The sequence below is a fragment of the Stylophora pistillata genome, chromosome 6, assembly GCF_964205215.1.
Source record: "Stylophora pistillata chromosome 6, jaStyPist1.2, whole genome shotgun sequence".
NCBI classification, from domain to species: domain Eukaryota; kingdom Metazoa; phylum Cnidaria; class Anthozoa; order Scleractinia; family Pocilloporidae; genus Stylophora; species Stylophora pistillata.
Genome location: NC_142524.1, coordinates 27670907 through 27685476, shown reverse-complemented (window position 1 = coordinate 27685476; position 14570 = coordinate 27670907). Strand labels below are relative to the sequence as shown.

The following is a 14570-nucleotide window of genomic DNA, read 5'->3' as shown; positions in this document are numbered from 1 at the left end:
ACCAATGCAATCTCGGATTAATTACGATACTCAGTTGAAAATTGCTCTAAAAATCTAGACAACAGCACTAAAAAATCTGAATTTAATACGGGATAATCATTTCATTGAGTACATTTTAATTCACTTAAGTCATGAACTTTTGTAACTCAAGTCTCGTACTTTTCCGTCTAAACGAAAAAAGAAAACAAAAGGAATTTCTCACTGCTAAGTAATTAGGATGTGATAAATACCTAAGACTTTCCATGTCTATGTCTGAGTTCGTTGCTTCACTTTCAGCCGAAGTGGTATCACACTGTCGAACAATCTAGCAAAAAAAATGAGTGAAAATACGCGACAAGGTGAAATAGCAAAGTATGTGAGCTGAGGCCTGGTTCAAACTGCGAACACTACATGTGCGAACGAACTACCTATCTGGGTCCACCCAAATAACTAGCTCGGCACCTGATTCAAGAGTTCAACTCCTTCACGTGTCAAACTTGATCTGTATACCTTATGGGAAGAATACGTACACTGATTGTTAGAAAACAATGTTCTTCGCTGCGTTAAAAATTTTGAAAGTTTGCGAAATGATTGCCACTCTTGTTCCTTTTGTATCGATCAACCTTTTATATTCAATTACTTCCTTTCGCTTCTACTCTTGTTTTTGCATCAGCTCATAAATGCTAGAACACAAAGTAACATGAGAATATGCACTTTACACATGCTAGAATGATGTTTACACCTCTATAAGGTGAGCTCTGCTTAAGTGATTCCAAACTCACCGCAGGAATGTGGCTTTCTACCCAATCTGTGGAGGGTTGTATGCTATCCCACATGATCAGACCTCGACTAAGAAGCTGTAGAATTAATAACATAGTTACCACAAGAAATAAACCACGTAGACTACTGGCATGATTTCAAAACTTTTGTAAGTGTGAATGTTAAAAAAAAAAAAAAAAAGGAGATAAAACTCTTTTCTATCAGTAACTGAGAGGGCATTAACCATGGGGATTTAATTTCCTATGTGGTGGATTATTTCAAAGCTATTTTTTTTAATCACTTCTGTTTTCGATGAATAACGAAACTAATCTTCTGTCGCGCACTTTGCAAAGAAGTCCTATTTGTTTTTCACCAAAACATTCCAGGAACAACTGACACACACTGACTCCTGCCGGGAGACAATATAGCTTGAGTCTGAAAATAACTGTACAGACTACCGTTGTAATAAGGTCTATACGAAGTGTCAGTCTCTTACCTTCATCGCGTCAGTTTAACTTATAACAATTCTTAGTAAATCTGAACCTGGTTTCTCATCGTCATTACAATCGTTGGAAGATAAAGCTCAACGGTTAATCATTTGGAAACATTCTCCTTAGAAATACTAACGATCACAGCGACACTGACCGCTCGCCATTTTTTTCAGTGATCCTAGTGATCACTAGGGATTCAAGGTTTAAGGTCGCACGGTCGAATACTGACAAAGTTTATTGGATTGATAGTTCCTACCATTTTAGATAAATATAGGCATTCGCTGCGCGCGCTTCGTGCGCTGTGAGCTCCTGTTTTATATCTTACCCGAAGCAAGAGGAAATCTGGACGAATAAAATCCAACAGGAACTGAGTGTCGGGAGCATCAAACCATGCCGCAACAGATCTACAGAAAGAAGTGTCTCTTGTTAACCGAGGTACGGAATCTCGGTAAGATATATGTGCATCTTGAGGTTACAAAATTGACAAAACAAGTTAATCGACAGCTGACGACAGAATTTGAAATTCTAGCCGCCAACACACAGTTCTAAGCCAAATTCGCGACCAGGTGGTGGAAATTTTCGAACCCTTTTCCCAGATTTAACATCAAATTCTTAGCACTAATCTAAAAGGAAATATACGGTCATCTGCTCTGAAAAATAGCATTTTATGGAATTTGTGGGAGGCGCAGTGGCCTGATGGTCAGTGCACTAGACTCCGCGTCGAGAGGCCCGGGTTCGAGACCTGGGGCCCGTTTCTCGAAAGTCCCGGTAACTAAACGGGCCCGAAGCCATGTTTTAAAAACAAAATTTAAAGGATGGGGAAGCAGGTTCTGGCACCTTTTTGTTGCTTTAGCTGATAGTTTTATTTTATCATTTTCAAAACTTATGAAATCCCCATTTTGAATGAAAACAGAACAGCTTTACGGGCCTCGTTGGCTATCTATCATCTCATATCCAACGCGTGCTCGTGGAATAATTGTTGAATAGATGGTAACTTACGTGTTGTTCGTCTTCATGAACATCAGTCCAAGAGCAAGTGTAGCACCAGGTCCCGTCACATTGATATTCACACTATCACCTTCCTACATGACAAAAAGAAACAAAACTCACTTCAAAGACAACAAAATGTTTTTCGTACGAGTATCCTGAAACCAAAACCAAACAAATCACAACGGTCAATCGAAACGAAGAAAAATATTACAAAAAGTTAGAAAATTAAAGCTTTAGACGAGAGCTTCTCAGAGAAGGAGCTCCTAAGTGTTTGCGATACATTGAAGAAGTCAGCTTAAGGCCTTATTTTTTGATCGCCTAAGGATCGTTTTTGATCAGGATAATATAAGATCTTGTCAAACGATTTTTCTTAAATGTCGAACGACGAATGTCTTAACTCTGTGCCCATGTTGATCTCAGTTTTCCTGTCTTTTTTTTTTAGCTTACCACTATACGATACATATTCATTTATTCTTAACTATCTATTTTGTAACGTGACCTTAGTATTGGGAATAGTTGGGGACTTAACCTTGCAGGGGACTTCGTGTCCTATTGTCTTGTTCCCTTGTACTTTAATTGTAATAGTCTATTTAACAATTATTCCACGAGCGCGCGTTGGATATGAGATGATAGATAGCCAACGAGGCGCATAGCGCCGAGTTGGCTATAATCATCTCATATCCAACAAGCGCGAGTGGAATAATTGTTTTATTAAAAACGCCCCCAAGAAATTATTATTTTGTAAGAAGAAACTGGATTTTTTAGCTCCCTTTTGATTTTAAGCTGACGCGTACGCTTACCATATTTGCAGATTATGGTATATTGGCTCATATACCATAATGGCTAAGCCAATAAAAAGTCTTGAATTGCATTATCCAATGATCCCGTTTTTAATAATTATTATTACCTTAACTGAACTGAATCTGGAAATAAATCCCCCTGCTATACCAAAAAATATTTGCCATTCTTTTTCTCTTATCCATGGTATCCTTGCTAAAAGTAAACTTTGAACTATGTGAAATCACCTTGATTTGATAGCTTGGCGACTTGAACTTCTCTTTTTGCGTTCCAGTCTTCAGAGAGAAAAGTAGTTAAAGTGAATATCTGCACAGCGTAGATATGTAAAAAAACCAAAAAACAACTAACAAACCCAATGATAACTACAACAAGAGATATAAATTTGTAAGATAAAGTAAAATTGGACAGTTACACCACTGAAATCTTGAAACTTAAGAGGAGGTTGTTCTTATAACATTTCATCAATTAGTATGTTTAAAAAACAAAAGTTTGCTAAAGCGTCTAGCTCAAGCATCTTTGAGTAACCTTTTACACTTCGATAAAAAATCAGTTCAAAACACGTATTTACAACAAAAAGTATCATTTTACCAAGCTGACCTGCGGTTTGGTTTGTCCACCGACCATGTAGTGATACAACTGATCAGCGATCTTGAGGTCCACCACACTGGCTGCTTCGTTCCCGTGCTGGAGACACATACAAACAAATAGAAATATGTGTTTCGGTCGCATCGTGAGCGTGGGACAAAGAAAGCACTATGAGTCCCCATGAGGCAACGAACCTCAAGACCTTCGGATTTGGTTGCATCAGGCTGAGTTGATAAATAGACAATGTTCTCTATTTGGCTCGTAAAGGTGCACGGATATTTGTCCACGGACATTATCTGTTACAAGATGCGAACAGTTTTCCGAGAGCGAAGCTCGAGAAAATCTTAGCCTCGAGGAACAGATAATGTCGAAGGATAAACATACGAGCATATTTAGCGCAAAATAGAGGCTATTGTGTTTATTATCCTTCAATTAATTTGCAACGCGCGTGAAAAAATGTTTACGAACACCTTACTGTTTTCTTTTGAGTGTTCTCTGGTACGACTTTATGAACAAAAAAATAAAACACTTCTTCTGAAAGAACCTCAAAACGCTCTTTCATCTTGAATTAAATTTAAATTTTAAAAGAGGACTTGACGTAGTGGAGGTAAGGTTTGAAGATTGAGGAATATTACTTGGATGATACCCTCCGATATCCCCCACTTTTAGCTGGGGAATATTCGGTCACGTGATGCGTTTAGGCCTATCGCGCCCGAGAAAAAACATTTAAAGGATCATGATGTGAATTAGCCACCGTAAAGAGTTTTAAAGCTACCAATTCAGTCGATAAAAGCAACTTATCCTGAATAAGGAATGGGTTGGGCGTGCGGTAGACTTAATAACCAGAGAAACATTTTGGACAACTTCCCCATGTCACGCAACGTAATTGTGCAGAAAGAAAATGAAATACCTCCAACATGACGAGTCCCAAAGCCAGACCAGCAGCAAGAGAATAAGATTCTCTGTTCACAGCATTTTCCATTTCAGGGCCAGGTGGTCTCCCTTTAAAGAGAGGTTTTTTTTTTTTTTTTTCTTATTACAAGCAACAGTTAAATAGCAAAGAAAACTAGAAAATAATGTGTACTTAATGACTGAGTGAGAGGGCCGAACGGGGGTGATATTGTATGAAAAAAATAGATGCTAGCAACTCTCAGGCGTAAAAGGACTAAATTGAGTTCTTCCACGGATTTCTAAGACAAGACTCCCCAGGCCCCTCGCGATTCTCCTTAAGCACAACTTTGCATCGTCTTCGACAACGATCCGTGTCGAGATCACTCTCATGCACCCAAGGATCAGAATACACGATCAACAAATTGTGCAATAAGTAAAGTAAATGATAAAATTAGTAAAACACATCAGTTCATCACCTATCTCCGATAGAAGCACTTCTGCCATTCGCCTCTGTGCAGTGCCTTGGTATACCAGACCCACTCCCAATATGGCGGCTACCTGTGCGGAATGAGGCAGATCAAGTTCCGCTGATGTTGGAGGCAGAAGGGCGTCGATATGAATACTCAGCATTTTAGTGATGGTCACGTTCATTGTCCCTCGCCTGCGGGTCAAATATAGCATTAATTAAACAACGCACAGGTTTCGTAATAGTTAGCTCTAGGATGGACTACTTACTTAGCAGCTGCCGTACCGAGCACGAGCGCAACGGTCGTAAGTTCGTGCCCCTAGTGGAGAAAAGAAAGTACGCATTGAATTAGCAAATCGCCAAAAAGATTCCTTCATTACAGTAAACGGTTTGAATCAAGCCGTATAGCGTCACCGTAGTCTTGGAAATATTTGGTGGCCAACTAAGGTAGTAAATAACTTGCATGTCAGACTAACAGACGACCTCTCACATAATCTGGTGACGACGTCTACTTGATGATGACATCTCGTTGGTCTGCATCATGTTATCTTTATGATAGACCATTTCCGAATTACCCTTGGTCCTTTTTCAAAGCGAGGCCTGGTCCTCACCCCTTCTTGTGAACATGAGTTCAATTTGCATGTGAATGAAAACGTATTATCATAAGAAAGAATGAGCTCCAAGACCCCCTTTGAAAAAGAAGCTAAAAGTAATTCAGAAATGGGCTATTCTACTTGGAAATATTTATACGGTGCTATTTCTCTACCAGTAGTAGGTTCATTTTGTTTTTTTTAAGTGGACTTGAATGAACCAGACATCGAATCACAACTAGTTTTGCAATATTTAGCCGATACGAATTTCTCTAAAAATTTATTTTGATTTCCTCTCTTAGATGCTATTTACTAATCTGTGTTCCATTCTCGACCTTGACAAAACAGAGGATTTAATACGAACCTCGACTGAACCTCAATCGCAATACCTGCATGTATCGCAGGACAGCTATTTGTGTCATTACATATAGTGCCTTCCCAGGTCTTTCTTTACGCAAGCCGTCATGTAGGTTTATGTGAAAGAGGTGGTGATGTTATTACGTAGATTACCTTATTAGTTCTCACCTTACACAAATAGTCATGAAGATTCATGTGAGACAAATTGTTAAGGTGGCCATTTAGTCCAAGAGCCATAAGGAAACCAGCATGTTCTTCTGATTGTTGATTGGTTTTCGGTTTGTTGTAAACGATCCAGGTACTGTCTATCTGTTAAAGCCCATAAGAAATCAGAAAAAAATCAGCAAATAACTTTCATTCGTCAAGACGTTACTCATGTTGTTCTCAAAGAAATTTGGTTGCTTACTTCCCACACACGGAACTTGTTATCTAGTAGTAGAATACTGGCGCCGTGGTCTAAAAGCCAAGCATGGAACACACTACCAGACCTGTGTCGTTGTATTGTATTCTTGAGCAAGAGACTTTATCTACAGAGGATGGGGAAGTACACTAACAAACTGTGACGCAGTAAAATCTCAACGAGGAGGATACACGTTACCGATTTTCAAAACCCTTTGCACCCTAACATCAGTATCTATATTCTCCAAACTCTTCTCTGCCCATTTCCTTCGTATTGACAAGGGAGAATTTGTTAAACGATCAAAGCTTCTAAGGTCGGTGATCATTTTCCTTTATTCTCATGATCTGAATGATTCAGCGGTATTTCTGTGAGGAGAAGTTACATGCTGGTCCCTCTGATAGTTAAAAGATTCAGTAACCAGTTGCTAATAAGTCAGGCTCTACTCTGGCAGTGTGAATCAGTTTGCGCATCTCTTGTTCGTCCAATATTAAACACGAAGGCGCGCTATATAAAAAAGTCTTCCCCGGGAAGACCTAGGCTCATTTGTCACTCACCGTTGACGTGTGCGGGTCAAATTTAAATGCTGGTAGAGGAACAAAAGGAGCTAATGAGATATCCATTGTTTACTTCCACCAGCATGGTGGTATGAGGTAACGAGCGAACCACCTACTTCGAACTCAAATTTACCGCCACAAATAAAGACAGTTTCCATTGGAGAAAGGAAATACAAATCTCAAAAATTCTTGTATTGTGATGAAGACATAAAACAATTTTAAGGAATGCGCCCGTTTTTCACTGCTTTGGAGTAGCTGCAGCTCAAGCTGACTTGACTCTACATCATACGACGGTTGATTGACAAATGGTCCAGTGGGACCTAAGGCTCCTTTTATATCGCGCCTTCGTGTTTAATACGCTGATCAGTTTCGCTACGAACTAAATTAAGACAATTGCTGTCTTTCTTCATACCTGTGATATTCCTCGCGCAATTCTCAGTCCTGTTGCTACTCCGTTATGGAAGAGAGGCCACATCTTCATGTCTGCTGGAGATTCCACGTGTTCCAAACCGACCGTGGTATTCCTTGAGTTAATTCAAAGATCACATTAGGTCGGATATGATAAATATGCAACCACAACCAAGTGAGGGTACCTTTAATAGGGTTGGGACAAAATAGACATATAGACAAACCTTGCGGGTTCTTTTGGCGCGTGGGGGAGGGTTGGGGAAGAGACACTTCAGCAAGCTCTTCTAACACGATCAGATTACCTCACTTCTCCAAGCTGTTGGTCTTCTTCAATTCTTTTCGTGTGTTTCAGAGGCGGGGATGGCTTGAGGGCGAGCGATGCACGCGGAAATTGACAGCCTATTTCGTCACTACTTTTGATTACCTGACAGGTCTACGTTTACTTTTGCTTCATGTGACCCGCCGGGAACCAACTAATAGGCGGATTCATGCTGACGTCATTGTTTACATTTTTGCTCATTTGCATACGGCTTTGCGTAAAGAAGGAAGCATGTTAGATACAAATTGACTTCAGGCAGCTAAAGAGCTAGAAAACCTTAGTACATGGCGAAATTTTTAGCTCTTTGGGTGTAATATTCAAGGAGAAATAGTCCATCAAAAACTGCAAAATTTCTGGGTGGCAAAAGCGCTAATGAGCTCATACATTCTATGTAAAATTTTGAGTTTTTAAACCCGTGTTGCACAAAAAGTGTTCAATGCATCAGGCTCGTATTCATTGGCCGAGTTAATCGTACTTTGACCTTTCGATTCAGAACTGATTTATTTTTAGCTCCATCAGAAACTGAATTGTCTATGCTAATGAGGCAAATATTGTAAACAAGGATTCCCCTATAGAAGACAACTCACCTTGGTGGGGCCCGTCCCGTCAAATCCAGCAGTGGAATTGGAATAGTTTCGGTCAATACAGGTCGAGAAGTGGCCATTGTGAACATTCCTCTTCAAAAGAAAATAAAGTTCATTAGGACACAATAATCATGAGGCGACACCTCGGACCTAACTTTTTTAATTCGAAATCAAACGCACTAAACATTAAACAACCGCTCTTCCCACACAAATAACTCAACGCAGGTCACAGAAAAGACAAAATATGATGAGCAAAATTTTTACACACCTTCCTACGGGTAACGCCATGGTTCTCTTGCACATCAAAAGTAAACGATTTTCTTGCTCCTGAATAAAATCATGGTCACTGATAATGAAATTGAATCGTGTCACCATTAGCGAGTTTGACAGAGGCTGTGGTCTGCTACCCAGTCCTAGAATAAGCGCCACGTTTAACGATCTATTTTTTGTCAACTCTTCATAAATAAAACAAAATAAATCGGAATAAAGAAGAAATCTAGAATAATCTGGAGCAAGAAGCATTTTGAATTTGAGCGTAAGATCCCAGACACCAAATAAGACACAGAGACTCGTTTAACAAGAAATACAAATGGAAAAGTTTGTCGTGGAGATTAATGGCCAATGGCCTGCGCAAGAGGTGCTCGGCGAAAACGCGAGTAAAACACGCTCGAGAGATCAAGCACGCGAGAAAAATCTCCCTCTGTTCCTTGTGCGCGTGACTTCTCCCTCGCGGGTGTCAGTTGATTCACTCACATCAGGTGAAATAGAGAGCCTGCCTGCTACGCCGGCTAAATCACCAAGCGTGTGTATACCGTCTAGGATACATAGTAAAATGACAATTACACTCGAAGTGACATATGACTGTGACATCTGACAATGACACAAGGCAACCAGAGTGTTATACGAAAGTTTAATGTGTCATTGAAAACTGAGAGTCGTGTTGTTACATGGGTGCGACGTATACCTGACTTCAGGCTTCTGTAGAACATTAACTGTGACAGGTTTGGAAGACTGGAGCAGTCTTTTCATCTCCTGAACCCTCAAGTCTTTACCAAAGCGTAAGCGGAGTATCTGAAAAAAAAAAAAAAAAAGAAAAGACTAATCAAATTCAACTGTAGAACAGATTATGTAAGGCAAGTCCAAGCTAGGGCCAAGAGGCCCATCCAGCCGAAGATTGTCGCGGTTTCTGTAGCTTGAAGCGTCTAAGGGTAGTACTACCCCCCTCCCCCGATGGGATGTCAGTCCACCACAAGGTTACCCCCCCCCCCCTCCATCCATTTTGTCCGCTTTCCTAGGCGGCAAGCCCGTACCCATTTGTACTCCTGGGTGTAAAGAGGCAATGTGAGAGTAAAGTCTTCTGCCCAAGAACACAGTCTCGACTGGAACCCAGGCCTTTTGATCCGGAGTCGAGCACGTTAACTGTAAAGTCACCGCGTCTTCACACATGACGTAAAAGAAACATCAAAATACCCGAGCTTCTGGCCGAACATCACATCCTCACCTCGTCATCTATATCAAATCCGTCATCTATTTCTCCGTCTTTCAGTGTTGCTTTCTACAAAACAAAATGACACACATTTACGGAAGCACTAAAGAATGGGACTATTTCTCTTTTAAAGCGAGGAAATTTGCAAGAAAAAAGTCACTTTCTCTTTTTCTTTATCGCGTTCAAAACTTACCATCTTTCTTATTCTATTTATAAAAAATGACGAGATGGACATTGCCGATTCTAGCAGTACGCACGACGCGTGTCAAATATGAACTTCAACTAGATCTTGGTCATCATTGAGTCTCTGTGGCTCAGCGGTAGAGCGTCGGTGCGCGGAATCCGAAGATCTGAGGTTCGATTCCTCATGGGGACTCGGAATCCGAAGATCTGAGGTTCGATTCCCCATGGAGACTCGGAATCCGAAGATCTGAGGTTCGATTCCCCATGGGGACTCGGAATCCGAAGATCTGAGGTTCGATTCCTCATGGGGACTCGGAATCCGAAGATCTGAGGTTCGATTCCCCATGGGGACTCGGAATCCGAAGATCTGAGGTTCGATTCCTCATGGGGACTCGGAATCCGAAGATCTGAGGTTCGATTCCCCATGGGGACTCGGAATCCGAAGATCTGAGGTTCGATTCCTCACGGGGACTCAGAATTTTTCATTGGTCCCACGCTAGTGACAAGACGAAAAACATCTTTCTCAAAAAGTGAATCAGTTAATATTATTACACGACTCGGGCAGTCAGAGGGCCAATAACTAAAATCAACCAATCAAAATGCTCTATTGCCGGTCCAATATTCTCTAAGTATTGGACCGAGCACTGTCCCGAATGGTCCCGAATGATACCGCACTTGTGTACCTTTGAACTTCAGTCGTATAATAAATCTGTTATTAACCAAGCTTGCTCGGGACCGTACTGGAAGAATATCGGCCCTCGGTCTTTTTTGTACGGACCGAGCGCAGCTCAGTCCGTACTGTCAAGACCTCGGGCCGATATTCTCCCAGTACGGCCCTCGCGCTTGGTTAATAAGATATATATATCGCCTTCAAATTAAGGGAAACAGAACAAAATTAGCATGATAGACAGAGGAGAACCACAGAGGCAACAAAAAAAAAAAACAGAAAGAAAAAATCAAAAAGTTTTCGGCTAATTCAGTTCAAGTCGCGACTTAAAGTGCAATGAATATGGAAAAATCGAAAGCTACTGCAGAGATTGGTCTAAAATTTTCCAAATACCTTGATAGGGGTGTATGAATTTAGTGTTTTTACATCTGTTAACATGGAGGCAAGATCTTCACGGCCTGGAGAAGAAAAAATAATTAATGAAATCTTCATTCGCTCAATATCATGGAATAACAGCATTGCATAAAGTTAAAAAAAAAAAACTTGAATTTTCTTAAAGCCAAGAAATGTTGATTAATAAAGAGAATATTAGAATTTTATTGACACAAAGGCGCTATTAACTCTTACGAGTACACTGTCTCTGTAACTAACTAATAGTCAAAACCGCTTCTCGGTCTCCTTGGCGTGATGAAAATTGGAATTTTGCTACTCCTCCCAGAATAGTCCTTGGCACTTTGTCCAGGTTCTCTCAAAAACTCGCCGGTAACAATTACAATATTTGGTGGTCCCTGGCCACCATGTACCATAATCACACCCCATGATTCAGAGTCCAGTGCGCTGTCCATTAAGTCACCGCTGACCAGTTGAGCCGCAGCGTCTCTCGCAGTGAAGACATAAACTTTCACTCCGCACCACTAAGACAAATTTAACGCCAAGACTCTACCATCCTACCTAGAAGGCACCAGTACACAATTTCTTTTTACCTATGAGCTGGTAAGCACTAGCTGGAAGAGTGAGAGGAGGGTCGTCTGCGGACTGGTGAAGAGCTTCTCTAACTGGCAGAGCGACTCCAAACGGCAAACAGTCGATGTCCTTACAAGTCACATCTGACAGTAGATGGAAGAATATTGGAAGTTACTCATCAAACCACATAATGGTAAAGGGAGATAAAAGATTCTTAAAAAAGTACAGTATGGTTCAGTATGGTAAAAAGTCAAAACTATACTCGAGCCCAGTGCCCTACCCAACCAGAGCTTATCCCGGTCTCCTTAGCTAGAATCAAATAAGACTATTACTACTCCATCCTGGTAGCATGAAGCAAATAGGAGTATTACTACTCCCCCCTGGTGGGATGCTGGTCCATCACAATGTTACCCCCCTCCCCAAGAGTCAGACTTCCCTGACAATTCGCAAGTACCCTTTTATACTCCTGGGGCGAGAGTAAAGTGTTCTGCCCAAGAACACAACACATTGACCTGGCCAGATCTCGAACCCAGACCTCTCCACCCGCCCGAAGACCAGCGCACAAACCATTAGGTAACCACGTCTTGCACTTGATAACGGAAGATAAAAGAATTGTAAAAAAAAGTTACCCATCAGACTACATTATGGTAAAAGACCATAAAATAATTTTCAAAAGTAGGGTAGTATCCTTACCCCTGCTCGCAAGGAATGCGACCACTTTATCAGCATCAGAATCAAAACTGAAAAATAAAGGTTTTCACAACTAATTTCCCTTCTGGCTGCTATACATTTCTTTCTTCTTAAGTTAAGACAATTTGGTAATGCACTAACACTACATGAAGTTAATTAAAAAAAACAGAGATAATAATACTTATAATTTTATTAAACATTAAAAATAGGTACTTAAATTACAGAAAAAAATTGAAGTAAGAATTAAGCACATTAAGGACAATAAGAATCCCGTTAATCATAAATAATAACAATTTTAATATTAGTATTAATAAGAATTAAGCAGTGGACTTTCCAAGAGGTGGCTCTTCTTATTCATTAATTGTTTCTGGACGTTAAGGTTAAAAACAAAATCCAATAAAAGTTGAGTTACTCGTCAATCTTAGTGCATCTTTACATGTGAATTCTAATTCTACCCGTAACAATTAAAAATTGCATTTCAATCTTACCAGCTGAGCTTTTCCTGGGTGGTTACAAATGATTCCTTGAAAGTTGCAATCACCTCTTCTACAGGAAACAAAGTCAATTAATGGGCTTTGAAATTTTGTCAAGGCTTACACTTATGAAGTTATCCTTTTGGAACCTAAAATCAGAGGGCAGATAACGCTATGCAACGGATAAATCACCATCTAGTGAATAAGTAATAGCAAAACGTGACGAGCTATCCTGTGGATGGAGGTTTATCCAGTGGGCAGCGTTCTTCTCGCCGTTAAAAGAAATATTTTAGTTATACTACAATAACAAGACCATGAAAAGAGATACCTGAGTTGCAAATACATTTGAACAATTTGTCCGCATCATCTGCAAGGCTGTTTTTGTCTTCCATTTTAGTGAAAAGAGAGTACAGCTTTGACATAAAAGAAAAGACAAACAAACAAATAACAACATTAGGGAGTTGGAAATAAAAAAGCTGCACAGAAAAAGTATATCAAAATGAAGACAGTATATTGTAAAAAGTTAGATGAAAGTAAAGCTTGAGATTAAATCAAACTTTAATTGGATTTTTGCATAAAATCTTCCCGTGGTAGCAGTGAAGTGGGTGCAATGCTAAAGATAAATGAGTTATTGGGCCCCGTTCAAAAATTAGGTCTGACTTTATTTGATAACTATATACGATGATACTGTTTGGGTGGTCAGAACGTTGCTGAAAATCTAGCTTTTATACTTTTTTAACGTTTTTAGGTCAGATCCAACATTTTAAAGTTGTAATGTATATGATGATTTCTAGTCTTTTAAAAGTAAAGAAAAACGATGCTCACCATTACAATATTGTACGTGTGCTTGGTAGTTCCTGGTAGCACAGGGAAGGGTTCAACCTGGTGTTTGAGGCAAAAAAATGTAAACTTCAGTTTCAATTGCCTTCTTCCTAATAAAGAAAGATCAATTCTTCAATGTTTGGGTCTCATTTCTCTCTTACCGGATGTCCATTAAGAAAGTTATACAGCCATTGGCTTACACTGGGAGGCTTCTCACACAGAGGATGAAACATCCCACTCTGCTGCTCTGTAACAACACCATCGAAGAAAAAATTCAGCGTTTGGAAATCCTCAATGATGATCAAATAATTCTTAGTCACACACGTTGGGATGTAAAAGACGAAAACCATACCCACATTTCTCACCATAAAGACCATTACAATACCCTACTGCAGAGGCAACGTTTTTTCTCATTTGTACTTTAAACAAAAGGAAATCGTAAAGCTTTTTTCCTGACCCTGGTCAGTACACCATAAAGCGGAGCTCACAGCGCGCGCAGCGGAGCTCACAGCGCGCGCAGCGTATTACCATACCTTTAACAGTTCGTTTAACCATTAAGTCGAGAAAATTTGGCCATGATTTCACTCAGCGTTCGTCCATACGTCTGTCCACATAAGATGTTATTGCAATAATGCGCCTTGACAATCCTCTCTTCAATTGATTATTTCAATGAAGATTTTGCTACGTGTTTCAACGCTGCGCTCCATTGTCGAAAAAATCACACTAATTCAATATAACCTTCGATGTTATCCTGAGCAAGTCGTAAAACTGTGAGATTTTGACTACGTCTTTAAAGTTAGTTGTGCACATTCACTAAAGATGCGAGATGGACCAGTACACATTCAAGCGCAGAAATGTTTTATGTTTGTTTTATTGTAATTGTTCCAAACACTAAGCAATAACTGGATGAGGTTAAGCGTGATATCATGAATTATCAATTCCGAGGCCTGGGTTATCGAGGGGTTTAGAATGATAACCCAACATCTACTGCAGATATTGTGTTATTATGTCAACTTTACACGTTACTGTGTAATGACTGAGTGCTCTCGACCAATCAGAGTTTTCATAGTACGTCTATTTATAATAATACCTACTATCATGCACGCTACACAAAC

The 14570-nt window shown here is 40.0% G+C and overlaps 1 protein-coding gene across 7 annotated transcripts in view; it reads right to left on the bottom strand.

The window, feature by feature from the left end:
• The window catches only part of LOC111334921 (anaphase-promoting complex subunit 1), a 47042-nt gene that overhangs the window by 12440 nt on the left and 20032 nt on the right, over positions 1–14570 (bottom strand). For 4 of the 7 annotated variants that reach the window (XM_088763272.1, XM_088763273.1, XM_088763274.1 and 1 more), the window contains exons 23-44: positions 13617–13702; positions 13459–13515; positions 12962–13046; positions 12649–12706; positions 12164–12210; positions 11491–11613; positions 10901–10965; positions 9673–9726; positions 9136–9242; positions 8440–8517; positions 8175–8264; positions 7273–7384; positions 6075–6215; positions 5229–5278; positions 4970–5154; positions 4513–4604; positions 3606–3701; positions 3245–3292; positions 2229–2311; positions 1555–1633; positions 762–836; positions 231–304 (exon numbers count right to left, since the gene is read on the bottom strand). In XM_088763272.1, coding sequence (XP_088619398.1) covers positions 231–304; positions 762–836; positions 1555–1633; positions 2229–2311; positions 3245–3292; positions 3606–3701; positions 4513–4604; positions 4970–5154; positions 5229–5278; positions 6075–6215; positions 7273–7384; positions 8175–8264; positions 8440–8517; positions 9136–9242; positions 9673–9726; positions 10901–10965; positions 11491–11613; positions 12164–12210; positions 12649–12706; positions 12962–13046; positions 13459–13515; positions 13617–13702 — 1885 coding nt within the window. The remainder of the gene's footprint in view (positions 1–230; positions 305–761; positions 837–1554; positions 1634–2228; positions 2312–3244; positions 3293–3605; positions 3702–4512; positions 4605–4969; positions 5155–5228; positions 5279–6074; positions 6216–7272; positions 7385–8174; positions 8265–8439; positions 8518–9135; positions 9243–9672; positions 9727–10900; positions 10966–11490; positions 11614–12163; positions 12211–12648; positions 12707–12961; positions 13047–13458; positions 13516–13616; positions 13703–14570) is intronic. The other 3 variants (XM_088763275.1, XM_088763277.1, XM_088763278.1) reach the window with 1 other exon arrangement.